At 40.1% G+C, this 18,733-nt stretch overlaps 1 protein-coding gene across 2 annotated transcripts; it reads right to left on the bottom strand.

Annotated features, from left to right (window-relative positions):
- Nucleotides 1–5,053: 5,053 nt before the first annotated feature.
- Nucleotides 5,054–14,835, bottom strand: enpp4 (ectonucleotide pyrophosphatase/phosphodiesterase 4). Of its 2 annotated transcripts, XM_063467928.1 has the most exons (9): nt 14,691–14,835; nt 12,726–12,963; nt 10,353–10,646; nt 10,139–10,243; nt 8,778–8,976; nt 8,495–8,674; nt 8,079–8,348; nt 7,801–7,924; nt 5,054–7,396 (listed from the first exon to the last, which is right to left on the bottom strand). In XM_063467928.1, the coding sequence occupies exons 2-8, from the start codon at nt 12,960–12,962 to the stop codon at nt 7,821–7,823; spliced, it is 1,389 nt and encodes a 462-aa protein (XP_063323998.1). In that variant the 5' UTR covers nt 12,963; nt 14,691–14,835; the 3' UTR covers nt 5,054–7,396; nt 7,801–7,820. The 2 variants fall into 2 exon arrangements, with proteins under 2 accessions (XP_063323998.1, XP_063323997.1); XM_063467927.1 differs by having other exon boundaries at nt 5,054–7,924.
- Nucleotides 14,836–18,733: the final 3,898 nt, after the last annotated feature.

Raw genomic sequence — 18,733 nt, 5'->3', positions numbered from 1 at the left:
TTGGTGTCTTTATATGCTGAGAAGAAACATCTCTACTCTGAGTCCTTACCTTATCTCTAAGGATGAGTCCAGACAGTCTTTTGAGTCTTCTTTCTGGTAGTTGTATCCACCGTTTTATTCCTTCAGTCACTACTCACAGTTTGTGGCCAAATAGTTACGGATCACTACAAACATTGTACCAATCTCTGGTCAGCCTCCCAATCCATTTTCCCCCATTCATGAGCAAGACCCCAAGACACTTTAACTCCTCTATTTGAGAAAACAGCCTGTCCCCATAGCAAAGTGGGCAATCCACCTTCTTCTGGCTCAGAAACATCACTTCAGACTTACAGGTGCTAACTATCAACCCCGCTGCTTATTAGCTGTGAACCACTTAGTGTCTGGAAAGCAAAAAAGTCAGCATCGTACTCAAACAACCAAGACGCAATGCCAAGACCCAATATCCTCTGTCCTTAGCTGTTCCTACAAATTCTGTGTATGAAAGTTCAGAGAAAAATGACAAAGTTGGAGCAACAAAAAACCAAAACTTAGCGATAATGATAGTCCTGATCCTTACGTTGGGAAACATTGCCAGCTTTAACCCTAAGGCTTGTTTAAGGGTTAGGGTCACATCTACCATTTAGAGCTTTCACCTGTTTGGTGAAATGCAACCCTAACGGCAACCCTACCACCAAAGTGGTTCACCGATGAACTGGCGGATGTTAAGAACACGATTAATGACTGATAAAGTTAATCAGTAGATAAAACTGTAATAATTACCCCAGTGTGGAAACTTTTTTATTTAAATAAGGAGACTAAAAGCAGAAATACAGCGTCCCTTTAAGTGTGAACGATAGGTGGGCTCACATTATTTTTCTGTGGTGCTAGCCGACTAACAAAACAAAAGACAAATCGGTCCATTTGCTGCGATCCGGCGAGTAGAAACATTAGGTGCGAACGCGTAACAGAAGCAGCAGCATCAGTGTTCATATGGTGCAACACTCTCGAGCTTCAGAGTCAACTGGCTGCTAATCCCACTTCATATGGTGCAAATACAAAACACACATGTACTTATGGTGCAATAAGGGCAGATTGTCTCTTTGAATTCTATGGTGCAACTTGAGTACTGCCTTCAGTTATCAGCCAAGGCTGTGCCAAAGGCTCCGTCCAAACGGACAACTGCTCTTCCTGTCCTGCAGAAGCTATGCAAGTCTCCAACATGGGGGAGATGTGCTTAGTGTACACACACACACACACACAAACACACACGGTTTTCCTCTGAAGCAGGGAGAGACACACAATGAAAAGCAGTGTAATAACATGGGATGTATCCCTACCTCACCGCTTGAACACACACAAACACACTCACACACCAATGTCCGGTATTCCCTTACCCCTTTATAATTTGGGAACAATATTCATATGGTGCTATTGAGTAAAGCTAGATGGTTTTTGTATAGTTGTGGTTACGGTGAAGAATTAGCCAAATATGTGTATCAAACATTCAGATCGATTAAACAGTCTAATTTCTTCATGTTGACAGCGTATGTAAAAAACAGCAACACTTTCCGTCTCTGTGAAACACATCAAAGCAACAATGCCTTATCTGCTCGACTGAAGTGGAGGTGGTTCCTTTTTTTCTTTCTCTTTTTCTGTGTGTGTGTGGTTTTTTTTAAGATATGAGTCATAGGAGGGTGGTGCTACTTTTCTGGTACACTCTGATCTGGACATGCACTGTACATGAAGAATAGCGTCAGCACGCAGAAATCAAAGGAAAACAGCGTCAGCACGATGTCCTGTAAACCAAACATGTGCCATTTAGAAAGCGCAGTCAGGCATCTCCTGCTCGTTTCACAGAAAAACAAATAATCTTGCATGAGCGATCTGGATTTGAGAGTAAATATAAATGGCCAAGAGTCACAGCTTATATGTTTCTGAACAAAGAGCAGCTGCCCCGCTTGTTTTTTTCCCACAGCATTGACCGCTGATTTATTTATTTATTTTTTGGATCCAATCCACAGCTCTTTGCACCCAGAGCTCCAGCCAATGAGAAATCAGGTTTATTATAGCCAAATCAGGTTAGAAGCAACCAAATAATACAATTCTCTCTCTTTATATGGAACTACTCATAAGGAGCGTTCAGACTCAGCAATAGCCTCATGATCAAAGTCCAGGTATCATACATCAGTCTCGGTTGTGTCACCCAGCAGTCAAAAATCATCCACACTGGGCCTATGACTGAGCCTGCGCGCTCTGAGTGATAAGTTTCTTCCTTCATTGAGAAAACCAGAGCCTTACCCATGCCCACACTGTAAGAGAATTTAAATCCAGTCGGTGTTATGTCACTGTTGTATGGCTTCACATCCACAGCTATGCAAGGTTACGAGCAAGAAGGTTCTGGCCTTAGATAACCTTTACAGAAATACCACATCACTGTTCTCACGCGTTGCTTGTTTTTATATATATGTTTTAGGCTTTTTTTTCTCTTAGGAGGAAGGAATAAACCATAAAGTGTTGATGTGCAGAATTGCAAATATGTGATGTACCATTTGTTTACAGATTTTAAGCTTTTTGCATTTTTCTTAAATAATTTGGTGATTATTTTTATGGACTTTACATTGTTCTCTATCAGGATTGACTTCTGATGGTTTAAAATTGGTCGGGAGGGGAAAACTGTACCTTGGGAATAACTGGGATGAATGCCACCTCCCGACTGAGGAATGTGTATCTTGCTGTGAAAATGAAATGAAAACCAAGGAGTTGTTTTTCCTTTGGATAAAATACATAAATGTTCCACTATCAGGGTCTACAAAGCATAAGAGGCCTGTGGTAAGGCTGTGTGTGTGTGTGTGTCTGAGCACAAGCTACCATACCGTGTCATGAATGCTTCATATATTCTTTTACGTGCTTGGTCTAGAGCTGTGAAAGTATGGTTTTATTGAGGCCAGATGTTAAGTTGTTTCTGATCTCAGACCAGTTTTTACCAGATCTGAGTCCGATGACAATTCAAATCCTTTCCTTGAGGAACCGAAGAGGTTTGGTAGTTTTGGCACAGAAAATGAACAAAAAGGATTTCAGTGGTTTGACTCAGGTTTGGATACTATAAGCACAGGGCAGGGTCAAACTAAACCTTAACTTGGAAGTACCTGTTAGACGTACCATGAGCTTTTATTTTGTTAGGGTCATGCTTTTCTACCATGTTCTTCAGCTTGGGGGGGAAAAAAACGTAGCTCTAGCGACTTCGATGTGCAAAAATAACTTTTATTTTCTTGTGGGTGGCATTTTGATTGTAAATACCTTTTTCTGGTAATCCTTCTCAGTTGGATCTATGTTCCATGGGTTTGCTTAGATGGCTCTTTGAAATGTACTGATAGTAAATGTTCTTTCTAAATATCCAGAATGTAAAACGAGAGAAGAAAAATTCAGCCTGACTGGAAGCTGTGTTTTCATAGGAATCTGTGCCATTGTGTTGTCTTGAGTATAAGCACACTGATATTAGCTCTGTGGGTGGGATGAAGTTTTTGGAGGTGATTTGCCAGACAACTGTGCTCCCTTTTTTTTTTTTTTACTTTAAAATAAAAATAATTATTAAGCAATAATTTCTTTCAAAAGAAACCTTCACAAGAAATGTTTATCATAATGTATAACAAAAATAATTTGTTATACATTATGATTTTACTCACAGAAAATTCAGAGAGAAGACTTTCATGTTTATGGGGAAAAATTAACAAGACAAAATAATGGTAAATGTAAAAATAAAAAAAGTTAACATAACATTCTGACAACTAATTATTTTTTTTTAACCTTAATCTTGATTTCTGAGTTCAATCTTGCACATTTATCACTTCATCAATTCAGGTTATCTTTGCTTACATATTACTACAAAAATGTCAAATTAAAAAATCCATTGGGTAATTATTTTTGCTTCAGTTTAAAGTTTAACGTACAAGGAAATGGCTAATTAGCTAGCTAGCTAGTTCTGGCCAAAAAGCTAACGCTAACGAAAAAGTTTTTCGCACAATTGGTTTTGTTTGGAATAAATAACATAAAAGATATAAAATATTAAATCGAAAGTATTCATTTATTATAAAAGAAAACTTCTCCCACATCTAATCTCTGTACAAACCTTATCTAGAGAGTTTGTGACTTCTAGTCACGTTTATGATTTATCTTTTAGCCGTATATTTAGCATACATATCATTAGACATGACAGCAGCATCTTTTTATAATTGTCCTATTTTCCAAGTCAGTCATTAGTTTTTACCTTCATTAAAAAAAATGTTCAATTTCTTAATTCACCCCAATTCCAAATATTAGCTCGCTAGTTTGGTTCTGACTAAAAATACAGTATCTCATACAAAAACAAAAAAAGCTAACTAGCCATTTCCCTTTTCCTGCAGTCCAGGTGATTGTGATAAAAATGTATATATTTGATAAGGAGGACATTTTAAACTCTACATAGAATCAACTAGCTGAGTGCAGTGCAAACACAAAAAAGCCAAAACATGGGCGTGTATTACATTTCATATGCGAGTCGGGCTGTCTGGCTAACATGTCCTAACTTCACTGCAGAAATTCAAATCGCTCCCACGTCAGCTCATGAGAGATACCATTCAGGGGGTTTCCCTAATTCACAACAAATACAAATGGGAGGGAAACGAGAAGACACATCATGTACCTTCAGTTTGTCTGTGTATTGCGTGTCTACGATAGTACCTAAGCATTACGGTTAAGAGTTGAATGATATTTTCGGTGATTCTAGGCAGCCACCATTAGGAAATGTGTTATTTTTGTTACAATACCTCCTGAAAATAAAGTCTATTTATCTGTGAAGAGACAAAGATTTACAATAATACAGATGACTACATAGAAATTATGACAGATTTTAAATGATGTGAAAGAAATATAAATGAAAACATGTACAGTTCGTTTGGTTTTCAACACAGAACAAATGTATATGTGTCAGTATTGAGTTTGATTTTATATGTTTATCATTTTATTACATTGTAATGTGACTGCGATGGAGAAAAAAAAATATAAAGGAATATAAATTAATTTTTCCCAAAGGTGTCTCGGTTGTTTTTCCCAATGCCAGCTGACATAAGGAGTTTTAATCCTCCTCAGAATCACTACACAAAGAGACGAATCAGGCTTCCCAACATTTTTTATTTTGTCAAAATCTCCTAACTACACAAATATTTTGACATGTCAGACCCAATTTGCATAGTACAGATTTCTTTTACACTTCTAAAAACAGTAACTTTAAACATCAATCCTTGATGCGAGTGCAATACAGACAGAGGATACATGTAGCATTTAAACACATGGATATGACATCTGCATTTAAAAAAAAATTGTCATACCAGTGGCCTGAATTTAACTCAGTGCACAACTTGCTCTACTTCCTGAGCCACAGCTGCCCACATATGTGCACATTACATAAAGCCATCAGAAATAACTATATGTGCAATATGCAGAAGAGGGAACATCACATGGCAAACTTTACAAAAGTTAGGGTTTCACATTCTAAATGGTTAAAGTATGCAAGCAGCTCTGCACTGAGTGCAAGTTGTATGTTTTTATTCTGTAATGTGATTATACTCAATAAATCCCTTGAAAAGTACAGAAAATATTTCACCCATTTCATTATATATATATAATCCATTTAATAAAGAAACAATAAACAAAACAACTGGGACCTTTGGTTTGCATTAAATCTTACAAGAGAAACAAGATAGAAGTTTTTTATGTTATTAAATATTCATCTAGTGCTCTGGTGAGGAGAAGCAGTGTGTCACTGATGTTCTTTAAAATTTTGGGGGGAAACAGGAAAGGTTACAAGCACAAGAGCAACATTCCCAAAAAACATGTGTCATATGGATCCATCCCTCATTGGTTCGAGTCATGTTGTTGAATTTGCCAATAATAGGAGTGTTAAATATCAACAGGCTCATGCTGTGACCTTGAGCGGTGACAGTTTCTGATCCCTGCTAACAGGCGTGTGCTCTATCTAAATTCCTTGATCAGGACAGCAGACCTGTGGTTGCTCCCTCTGTGAGCATCAGATTAAATAAAACAGCCTTTGAAATTACTATTCAAGTTTCAAACTACTACCTGAATTTGCGTTTGTACTGTTTCTTTAAAAAAAAAGTGTGCAGCTAACCTATCTGATGCTAAAAATAACAATTACAGTTTTAATTTTGTAATACAAATCCCTGTGTAAGAAAAAAAAAAGACGTAAGTGCTGATTATTTCTTTGTGCATCTAACAGTCTTTGGTATCACTCATGTACAGGAAGCACAGATGGACCCCTGACACACCCTCATGTAAAGTGAACAATTGGCATAGAAAGCTACTGTGAGGAATTACCTGTAATTCTACAAATTAATATTATTGTACCAATTCAGATTTAAAATTCAGGTTTTGGCAGACTTGGGTAACAGTGTAACAAACAAAACAGAACACCTCATAAAGAAAACTGAAGGTTAATCACAATCAAATCTTTGTCACAGCTGAGTTAAATGAGCTAGTGGCTCCCTCTGCTGATAAAATGTAACAGCACACAACTTCAAACAACATTACCAAAGAAAAATGGAAAGAAAAGTAAGATAAATGAAAGTAGTCTCTTAAATCAGTAGCTTTTGTCTCTTCTTTGAGAATATTAATAATAATAATATCAGTCTCATTGTTACCGTCTTCCCACCAAAGACTTCGCCAATATTTCCCCAAAATTTCACAGCTAATCACCACTGGCTTCTTGTCACATGTTCAAGTCCAAGGATTTTTAACAGCAGTAACATTATGGAGACTCAGTAACAACAACAGAATATAGCATTACCCACAGCTGTATTTATACCAGTGCACGACTCAACATAGGGGATCTGCAGACCTGAGGCCTGTATTATTAAGCTAGTTTTACACACCCGGGATGTCTTTTCATTATCTGGGTTCACTAAACCCGACCTCTGTAATCAGGCTTAGCAGTCACACAAACGTTGTTATCCACGGATTCCCAGTCTAGCTGTGAGCGGATTTTGGAACATAAGACCGATCACCAACGTGGACAGGAAGCAGAGCGGCATATTTTACAATCATAATACCAGACAATTAAAGAGAGGTTAAACATAATACAGGCTAAACTGTTAATACAGTAGGGAGTGTGTGTAATAAGAAAAGTGCCATGTTTAGTTATGGTAAAAAAAGTCCACTCTTGGCCATTTCTTGCATGTCACTACCACTCTGCCTCCCAGCTTTCCTTTCTAGTCCGCACCGTCCCTGGAAAATGTGACTCCTGGATTGGACCGTTGGCAGCGACTCCGTTCTCACCACCAGCAATGATCTTCCAAATTCAAATGGTTTGTTGACGTCGTCAGAAAGGGACTCTTACAGCGTGATCTGAAAGTAGCCAGGCTGGAAGCTGTGTGAACATGCTTGACATTATAATCTTTAAAGGAGAAAAAAATAATCTCTGGTAAAGTTCTGAGTCTGTTCGCTGAACTCTGAACTTCCTCATATGTTTCTGTCTTTAACCTTTACGTGCTCCCAAGAGCAAAGCCTGGGGAGCAGCTGAAAGAGTAGCATGGCATATTTATGTCTCATAACACAATCACGTAATAAACTGCACAATTGTACTCTCTTCCCCATAATGATGGGGAAGTAAGTGATAGGCCTACTAAATTATACAGATTGCATTTCCTTCCAGGCTTTAGTTGAAGCAGCTTCTTTTTGTTTTGTTTTTTTGCTTTTAGCCTGGATTACATTTTTACATTCTTGTTTTCAGTTGCATTGTGGTCTGCTCTTGATAAATGTGTGGTTCTAAACCTGTTTGCGACACAGTTGGTTTACTCCAACAAGGGGTCGTCGTCATCATCATCATAGTCGACCTGCAGCCTCCGGAAAGGCCGAGGCCCTGATTGGCGGCGAGTGCTCAGAGACCTGAACAAAACTGAGGAGGAGAAAAAAGAAAAAACAAATCATAGCTTGTTCATCTCAGTCGGCTGAGAAAATGTTGGGGGTTTCCACAGGGTTCCAATCTGGGTCCCCTTTTTTTCCCCCCACATCAACACAATACAACAAGAAGACACGTTATTCTTACTCACCAGTGATTGTAGTGAGTACCAGCAGGACACCCACCACCAGGCCGATAACCAGGGGAAGATCTACGCAGGCCTCAGCGGCCAACAGGCACCGAGCCTGGGTCAGGGTGCCATTGTTGGGCTGCGCGGGCACTGACAGCAGGCGGCACATGAGTGCATAAACATCCACAGTTTCTAAGCTGTTCAGCTGATAACCCTGACGGAAGCCAGGCCCAGTCGCTGCCAGGAAAGGGTGCATGCTGGGAAGAGCATTGTCATAGCCATGATCGCCCACTAAAAGTAAAAAGGAGTAATAGGAGGATTACCAGGCATTAATATTGTAGGCAGTTAATTCATTGTGCTTTGGCTTTTGTCTTTTACTCTTAACATATCAAAAACTCAACATTATTTTAAAAAATACATTTTAAAAAAGCACGTACATCTCGGCAACTTGTTCCCCTTCTTCACTATGGTCCAGCCTTCGTCAGCAATCAGTATGATTGGCTGAATGCGCACATTGTTCTGGTAGTGCAGCCTATCAGGAATGGACTTCTTCAAGTATGCCGTCATGTGGGGGTGGCACTTACTCAGCGCATTGAAGACAGCATCAGCTTGATCACCTGGGCAGCAGACACATGGAAAATTGCAACTGGGAGCTCAATGCACAGAATAACAGAGACACAAGTTTCATTATGTAATATGAGATGAGCTCAGCACGGTTACTTTGATTTGGGAAGAGCGCCGCCACAGGTGTGAGGTCCACCAGTGTGTAGTTGTCTTCAGGGAGGCACTTGTCCAGCTGTATGAGGCGATCGGCTGAGCACTGGGCCATCCCGTGGTCGCTCGTTATCACCACGTTGATGCGACCCCAGAGGCCGGTCCGATTTAGCTCAGACATCAGCAGGCCGATGTTGTCGTCAACCTGATCGCACACAAGTAGACACAAATGTCTGCATCAAGTAAAAAAAAAAGACTTGCACCACTGGAACTAGTCTTTCATTTTAGTGGAGAGACAGTATATCAGAATATTGGTCTGGAGCTCCAGGCAAGATGTGTTGAGGATGATCAAGAGAAAGGTCTCGGATCAGCCCAAAACTACATGGGAGGAGCTTGTTAATGATAACGCACCAGCCTGCATTTGATTGAAATCTTGTTGTGCCTCTGCTCAGAGAAGCCACATGTACAGCTCCGTCTGAAGTTTACCAGTGAACATCTCACTGATTTAGAGAAGGACTGGGAGAAAGCTGTGGTTAAACAAAACCAAAATCAAGCTCTTTGGCATCGACTCAATCTGCCGTGTAGCCAAGAGAAATGTGACCCAATGAATAGCAGCCCTACAGTAAAGCGCGGAAATGGAAACATTATGGATTGGGTCTGTTTTTCTGCTGAGAGTGCAGGATGACTTCACTGCATGTAGGGGCCAATGAATGGGGCCATAAAAAGTGCATGAGTACCTCCTTCCCTCAGCCAGAACACTAACGATGGGTCATGATGGGTCTTTCAGCATGACAATGACCCAAAACATTACACCAAGGCCACAAAGGAGTGGCTAAAGAACCACATTAGGGTCATGGAGTGGCTTAGCTGGTCTCCAGACCTCAGTCGTGCTGCCACTTATAAACTTAAAACTAAAGCTTTAAGTTTATAAGTGGCAGCCAAGAAACGTAAAGGATTTAGAGAGTTTCTGGAAAGAGGAGTGGGTCAAAATCCCTCCTAATGTGTGTCCAAACATGGTGACCAACTACAAGAAACGTCTTACAGCTGTGCTTGCTAACAAGGGTTTCTCCTCCAATAATATCAAATTTTTCTGCTTGGGAGCCAATTATTTCACTCATGACATGCAAATCAGTTTATAACTTTTATGTATTAGGTTTCAGGATTTTTGGCTGATATTTTGTCTTTCTGCATTAAAATGAAACGACCACAAAAATTACAGACTCTTCATTTGTTTTTAAGTGAGCAAACTTACAAATTCAACAGAGGACCCAGTAATTATTTCCTCCACTGTACATGCAGGTTTGCTGTAGCAGTATGACAACCTAGTAAGCTTGTTTGAGCATTTAAATATAACCAAATGACTGTACCTCCTTCAGCGCTTTGCCCATGGCGGTGGTGTTGTCAGGGCCGAACGTGTGACCTGATTTGTCCGGCTCCTCCCAGTAGAGAGCTGCAAACTTCACTCTTTGTTCCTGGTGGGATTATAAAAATCATAAACAATGTCAAACCTTCCAGCTTTTCCAAATTAGACCATCTCCACAAAGCGCCACAAATAGGAACACAGAGACATGATATTTCAACCTTTTCATTTCCTAACAGCCAGTTTGTCACATTCCCCAGTCGTTCCTGGAATGTTACGTTGGGGTTGTAGGGAAAGAAGTGTGTAGGTGTGCGGTTCCTGATGGTCACGTCGGAGCCGGGCCACATCATGGCTGCAGTGCTGTAGCCGGAGTCCAGCGCGGTGATCCAGAGGGGCTCTGCCCCATTCCACCACATCGGGTCGGTGTCGTTGCTAAGGCTGAAGTGCTTCTTGCTGATGGGATCATACATTCTACTGGCCAGGATACCATGAGACTCTGCATAAAGCCCTGTAACCTGCAGAGGTAACAATAATAAAAACAATAATATTATACTGTCTATGTGATTTTGTTCTATTATCTATCTTTAAGAGACTTGATTAGTCAAGCATGAAAAGCAGCTTCCAAAATGTTAAAAGGTGAAAAGTCTGGGAACCCAGTTAACTGAATTTTGATTTGATTTGAATGTCTGTCCCAGCAGAATGCAAAGAGCTTGTTCCTAGAAGTGGATCTCGATGCATTGCTTGGAAGTCTTTAGCAATAGGCCAAGTGGTATAAACCAAGAACAAATCATATGCAAAGAATGATGCGCAGCCAAGCAACACAACTGCACTGAAAATACAGTCCCCAGTTTAATTTAGCACTAGGTTTTTGTACAGCTCCATACGTGGATCTGAAAGCAGTGTTATGCTTACTTCACAGTGCAATAAAAACATTTTTGTCCTTAAAAATAAATGAATGATCATGACAAATAGCCATCATCACAGTACTGATCAAAAACAATCGTGTAGCACTAATATCACACTTTGAAATTGATTCTTTTTTATATTTCCTTTTAAATCTGACGACAGTAACAAACTTCCATGACAATTAGGGCTGCACGATTTTGCATAAAATGAGAATCACGATTTTTTTGCTTAGAATTGAGATCACGATTCTCTCACGATTTTCTTTTCCAATATAAATATTTATTGCACTTATTAACTGCACATCAACTTCGTAACATAAAAACAATAAATAAACATAAAAACAATAAAGGCCTCACATTTTGTCGTTGCCGGAAAATGTTGTACTGCTTGAAATTCTCAGTGTCTCCACCGTTGCTCGACACTGCGTGTATACACCAGACGCCAACAATAGAAAAATAGTTGCGGGACGGCACTGTGTAGCGTTTGTCTAGGGTGTTGATCATTTTCCTAAATCCCTCGTTTTGCACAGTGTTGATGGGAGCCATATCTTTAGCCAGGTGATAAGTAATAGCCTCCGTAATTTCTTTGTGCCTGCAGGAGTTCGACGTGTATAGGGAAGCGCTGTATAAGGTTCCCGTTATTGATGTTTGGGTGGTTGACCCAGACGGATTTTCTCCTGTCACTTCCTCGTCATCCCTGACGTGTTCTCCGTTGTTTTTCCCTGCCAATTTGAGCATCACAGGCACAGCTTCTGTATCACGTGGTATAAGGCTCCGCCCTTGTCATTTGTTCAGCAGGAAGAGTGAGCGCTTGTTTTCATGCAGATTACGTCCCGGATCAAAATGCGGTACAATCGTCGTCGTCTTTTTTTTTTTTTTTTTAATCGTTGTCATTTAGAAATGAGATCGCACATAAGTATGAATCGAGATCGCGATTTTCTAACGATTAATCGTGCAGCCCTAATGACAATATCACATTTACAAGGCTTTTATGGGAAAATTGAAAATCTTGTGTGATTTAAAAAAATAAATATATAAAAGACCCAGTGAAACATTTTGCAGCTAATGACATTAATTAATAATTAGAATGATTATTAAAACAAGACCCAACTCTTAAACCTGCATTCTTGCTGTTGGCCACCTGGGGGCAACCCATATGGTAGAATAATAGCCCTCTTAATTGTGTTCTTTATTTGCAATCAGAAAGGCAGATTAAAAGGAGTTTACTCATCAGCTAATGACTTGTCAATCACAGGTGTTCAGCATCTCCCAACTCAAGTCACTATGCCCATCTTTTATATACAGTCTATGGTTCTGACCAAGTCAATTTTTTGGTGTAACTTTTCACTCTAGAGATACTCCAGCTCAACAAAAGCTCTGTTCTTTCTTTTTAATGCATGCTTACAGACTAAATAAACAGGAGGAAACGACTAGTGAATCTGATGAAAGATGAAAGCAGTGAGGCTTTTGGTTTTTTTTCTTGGAAATCCTGAGTGTTGTCGCCTCTGGGTTAAACGGTAGCGAAAGAAAGGCTGTGGGTTTTGAGGCAATGTGTTTTTCAGAGAAGAACCTGCTTATTTCTTGCATCAAATTCAAAGGAAGGAAGTGTTTTCAGACCAGAATTAGACACAGCTATCAGACAGATCATCTTTCAAATACACACACGCAAACAAACAAAAGCAGGCTTACCAGGCTGTAATGGTTTGGAAACGTCTTGGTGATGAAGACATTAGTGAGCTGCTCCACCAGGACCCCCTGGCTGTACAGGAGCTTCAGGTTCGGCATGGGGAACCTCTTCAGGTAGTCAGCTCGAAACCCATCAAATGACACCAGCAGCAGCGGCGGCGGTTCCTGCTGGGTGGTGGTATTTTCTGTGGCCCAAACGCCAACACCACAAAGGAAAGCCAGCACCAATTGAAACAACATCCTGAAAATGTGTCAGACAAAAAACAGAAACCTGAAATACTCGAACCAAGCTGAGAGGGGTTTTAATTTCACATTGCTAAGCTAAAGGTTACAGTGTGCCAGACTGAAAACCCCACCTGCAGGAAATTAATCTGCTTTCAGGATAAAGATACAAAAAAGGCTAAATAAATGAGATCGGCTTACACCGGGTATGATTTCCCTAGGTGTAAGTCTCACATAGACAAAGGAAATGAATATTCTCAAAATACCAGAATTATTCTTTGGCCCTTCACTTTTACTTTATAGGAAGTGAAACTTATAGTTGTTGGCTTTGCAGTCAAAGAAAGCCAGAAAACTCCAACCAGCTAAAAATACCAGTCGCCAGAAACCGTAAGAATCTTTTAACACGCTGTGACCACGGTCTAAACCAGGTTTAAGCTGGAAGGTTTGTTCTTCCTGCAGGTTTGCACGTGGATAAACAGGATGTGTTTTGTGCAAACAAAGTCAATAAGTGGCTCAAGTGACATAAGAGTATGTCACAGTGGTGGAAGAACTGGCTTGAACAGAGGCTCAGAGAGAGCCAAGTGAGGGGTGAGGATTATTTCTGCATGTATAGAGTTACATTGGTGGATGCTCATAATGGACAAGGCCAATCTTTTAATGAATGATGAGTAGAAGTGATCACTGAGAGTCAGAAGCTCAGGTTGTAGCCTGCCATAAGCTCTTCACTTTAGACAGTTTGTTCTGGGGGGGGGGGGGGTTGTAACCCAATTTTGGTCTATATGACATCAATAAGAGCAGATACCACAAATAAGGCCATCTTTCACACCACCCACCTGCTTCATCTGTTTAGGCACAGGTAACCATCAGAACATCGGCTTAAAGAACAGCTCGTTTCAGACAGAAGATAAGCTGTCTGAAACAAGCTCAGAATCACACAAACAAGGATTATTTTGAACGGTCACTCATGTGTTCAAATATAACATGTTTTATATGGAAATTTGCCATTTAAAAAACGAAACCACTATTTGGGCACAAACAAATGAAAGCAGACAAAGGATTTTTCTTCACACACATCCTAACCATGGACATTCATGCAAAGGGCCCTGATACTCCACTAGATAAGCCACACAAACAGCCCCAGTTGAAATAATTTAATTTCCAGTTGAAATTAAATGATGCTGATGCTAACCACTATCCTCACTGGGACCAGTTTCTCCAGCGCTTTCTTCCTATTCACAACTTTGCCATTTACGTTCGATTTTATTTTATCAGTGCATGGAGTAGTGCGGCAAAGAAAACACAATTAATAAGTTTATAAAAATAAAATTATACCTTATTCATTAATTTAACTCTTTATTTTAAAGACATTTTGTTTTATTTATACACTACCTAGTTACATTTCATGCACGTGTTGGAGGAAGTACTGAAGTGCCACCAAGGACTTCCAGCGAAAAGCCTTGGCTTTCACAGTAATAGTCTGAGAAATAAACACAACAAGGAAGTCGCCGTTCTTAAAGGGAAAATATCGACACAGCTCTACTTATAACACAGCGAATAAACACTGAAAACCATGCAAAAACTCGTGTTTTCTACTGGCAGATTGGAAATGCAAAAAGTGTTGGGTCACCCGACCAAGAAAATTTTTATTTTCACTTTCAGCAGGGGCGCCTGTTAGCAGTTCGTATACCAAGTTAGCTTGCTAATGTCACAGCGTTCCCCCAACAACAGTCCGTTTAAACACGTTACCTGCCCTGGCAGAGCTGACGGATAACTGTGCTCCAAACAGCGCCTCTGAACACCTTTCCCCCCCTATCTTCGCAGCAACATCACCGGTGGACTTTCACAAAACACACAAACAAACGCTGCTGAGACGCTGTCTAGTTGGCTAATGTCATTCTCACTCAGTTCCGGTGAGAAATTTCAAAATAAATCGCGCCTCTAACGGCGATACAAAATAATGCAATTCTTTGGCGTCTGGTAGTTTCGTTTGCTATTTTAATGCCAACTTAATTGGTTTTTTATAATTAATAAATGCTATATTTGCACAACTTGGTTTATTCATAGAGCGTTAAAATGTAGTGCTTTAATTTTGAAATAAACCTTTCGCTATTTGCTTTTGTTGTAGCAAACTTGACGTACCGGTCGATTGACGCCATGACCAGGGAAAAATTACACATCTTCTCTTCTTTCGACTACTACCTATAGGGGTCGCTAAAGAGGAACATCTGCTTAGTGGCGTGCAATGCTGCAATTTTTGGTATCGATTCACTATCAAATATTGCAGAAACCAACACAGATACCAATATTTTTAACTTATAAAGGCAGCTTATAATAATATAGATCAATCAAGTGGACCAATATGGCATTGCCATCATTTCTCCACTTGAAAAAATAAATCTGTTGGGCATCTTTCCTGCCCTTCCAACAACAGTTCTGATTGCTAAAGTACTGAACGGGACAGGCAAGAAAAATAAATAAATAAAATAAAAATAAAGGCAGCTTATGTAGGAAAGAGTGGTGTGTCATGACTTATGAGATGAATCTGAACACATTTTATTAACCACTAAATAACTCTGATCTTTATTTTATTCAGAATAATTAGGTAACATGTTAAAACAAGTTGATGGTGTTGTCACAATAGAGAATTTCCTACAGATCAAAAAGAAGTGTGGCCCAGGTTGTATGCAGTTTTTAGTAAATCTGTTAAAAAAAACAACTGAGATAATATTTTCCAACATGATGCCCCTCAAGGTAACATTTTAGCCGTGTGTTGGAATTTCCCTTGACATTTCTGATGATGGAAATTCCCTTTTTGGACCATTAAACCCACAAAGAAAGCCGTGTAGATTTGTATGCACAAATTTGTGCATATCAGAGTGGAAAAAAAGTAGGTTGTACACCAGTTTTAGTGAGATGAGAGTTTAAAAGTTAAACCAAACTTGTGTAATCTGTCATTTAACAGGTGAAATTATGAGAGTTTATAGGATCCAGTTTACTTTTTTGTCCTGCAGGTTTCACCTAAAATATTATTTGATATTAAATCTAAAACACACTTTTGCTTTAGGCAGCTGGGTAAAAAGTATTTTAAAATAAATAAAATTCAAATTTTTTCCATCACCAATGTGATCCATAAGCTGAAAATTTGGCCTATCTCAGCCTGGTGTGCAATGTGTCCTTAAGAAATTTAAGGAAACTAAGTGGATGAGAAAAGAAGAAGTGGCGGATCTATAAATGTATCTACAGCAAATGATGAGTATCTGACAGTCATATCCTTAAGACCTAACAAATGCATCTGGCCCTGTAGTTGCTCTTCACTGAAGCCACATGAGAAATGTCTTCAGTAGAAGGGTGGCTGTCAAGAAGCCATTTTTGGCATCATGGTGATCCACACCATAAAACAGAGTGGAGGCTCTGTTATGGTTACGGGCTCCTTTTTAACCAGCACTGTTGAGGATCTATCGATGGAATTATGAATACAGAAAAGAATCAACAGTGTTGGATCATGTGATACCATTTGGCTTGACTTTTCGGCACGACAATGATCCAGAGCAAACTGCCAATATAGTAAAAGTATATCAGGATAGAAAACATACAATGGGACACTATCGGTCATGGATTGGTCTCCCCGGAGCACAGACCTCAACATTACCTAAGCAGTGTGAGATCATCATGACAGAGAACAGAAGAAAAAGCAGCCAACATCCTTAAAAGAGCCTTGGAATGTCCTCCAAGAAGCATTTAGAGTTATTCCTAAAGACTACTTAAGGAAATTACATAAAAGCTAACATATGAGAGGTCAGGTTGTGTTGCGAAAATACAGTTGGTCCCATGGTTTTGAGGTGGTTTAGGGTTCCTTCGTTGCCTTCCTAGTGTTTTTCCCTTCAGGTGGCCATGAGTGGATTGTCTGCCCAATGTTTGAGCCATCTCAGTTGCTGCTCCTCACCAAGGACTAGCTCAAGACACAACTGTATGTCAGATCGGCATGGTAATCAAGATCATGTAAGCTCACAGTGTGCTCAACAATTTAACCTGTGCTTATATCTTGCCTTCTCTGTTTTCAAAGTTGAGTCTTAAATATTGGGAAAGCATTCCCTGGGCTTTCCAAGCTGGTCTGCATCCTCTGAGAAAGGAACTGAGGAAACCAATATGCCATAGTCAGCTGCATGTCAACCTTCACATCTCTGGTCTCTCCGTGGAGCCCTGGTCAGTCCATTCCTGTCCCACCATTGCCTCCCAAGAAACATCAAGGAAGAACCTAATCCAGTTAAGACACTCCATCCTCATAATAGCTCTAGCTTCCACTGACCTTTCTCTCCTTTCCTGACAGAACTGCTACTTGAACCGAGTCCTGAAAAAACCATGGCGTTTGACCGCGGCATCAAGTCTTTGCTCCTTACGAAGAGAGCCTTGTGTTAATACAATTTTTGAACAGCACTTTGTCACTTGTTGGGTTGTGCTTTAGAGTGTGAAACCTTTTTAGCCAACTTTGATTTATGGCAGGCAGTCATACAAAATATTAACTTCTAAGCTCTCTAGAATTCTACAAGCTCTTTCTCTTATATGCTGGATTTCCATGTGTGTCTACACATGTTCTTTTAAACCTTGACCTGTGCTTCAGTTGTGACAAAGCTATTATGACAAATTGCACATGCTGATAACCCAACTGACAAAACATTTCTCTGTGCAATTTTACTTTATTTGTCTTGTTGCGCTCCCTACCTAGCTTTCTCCAAATCATAAAAAATATAATAACCTCGACATTACCGTGGACAATTACAATCTGTCAAAAGAGTTCTGCTGCATCTGAAGTACAGTTTAGATATGTGTTCAGCTGACATAGACAGTGTGAACATAATTTTGGAATGAATGGACCCTCATATATATTTTTTAAACATGCTTATATTGTGTTTATAGACACTAAAACAGTAATAACATGCAGTATACTGACTTACTGCAGTTCCCCTTGGCCCAGCCTTTCGGCCATCCCTGTCCAAAGTCCTGATTGGGGTATCTTCTGATAAGATAGGCCCTGTTGCGATCGCCCTCACTCTGCTTTACACCTTGGCACGCTCCACCATCTCTGTTTGATTTCTCCAACCAGGATGGATCTTTCTGAGGGGAATGTGTACGAGAACCCAGAGCCGACCTACCAGAACCAGTCGTCAGGTGAATATGAATTGCCCTACGAGGCCCCATACGAAGATCTTTCGCATCTGACTCCTGAGTATGAAAACGCCGAAGTGGCCTCGAGAAGAATACCAGCTCCTCCTTCAATCCCGGCGCCTGAGCCTCCCGCAGAGGAGAGGCGAGGGAGCACGTCCTCTTCCTCATCCTCCTCATCGTCTTCATCTTCTTCTTCTTCTTCTTCTCGTGAGAAAGAAGAGGAGAAAGTGGAGCTGGGGAGTTCCAGTGGGGAGGAGGAGGTAGAGGAAGAAAAAGAAGAAAAAGAGGAAGAAGAAGAGGAGAACACACAGGTAGAGCCGTTGAATGAGTTAAACTGGGAGATGGAGGTGGACAAATCACGCAGATCCTCATCATCATCTTCATCAGCCTCTGAGAAGGAAACAGCTAAGGAGAAGCCAGTGCCTGACAAAGATGGACCAAAGGTCATGCTCTTTGTTAAGGTAGGAAAGAGAAAGGCTCAGATCAGGTGAATGTAAAATATATTGTGGCTCTACAGGACACGCACACACATACATACACGCCGTCTTCTTTTTCTTTGAACTAACTTATAGCGTCCATAAATTTCAGTCATGATTAGGTTCATATCATCGTGGTGTACAAGGTCG

Source organism: Pelmatolapia mariae, linkage group LG23 (assembly GCF_036321145.2).
Source record: "Pelmatolapia mariae isolate MD_Pm_ZW linkage group LG23, Pm_UMD_F_2, whole genome shotgun sequence".
In the NCBI taxonomy this organism is placed as follows: Eukaryota; Metazoa; Chordata; class Actinopteri; order Cichliformes; family Cichlidae; genus Pelmatolapia; species Pelmatolapia mariae.
Note: the sequence above shows the minus strand (reverse complement) of the source record. Positions and strands in the feature narration are given on the sequence as shown.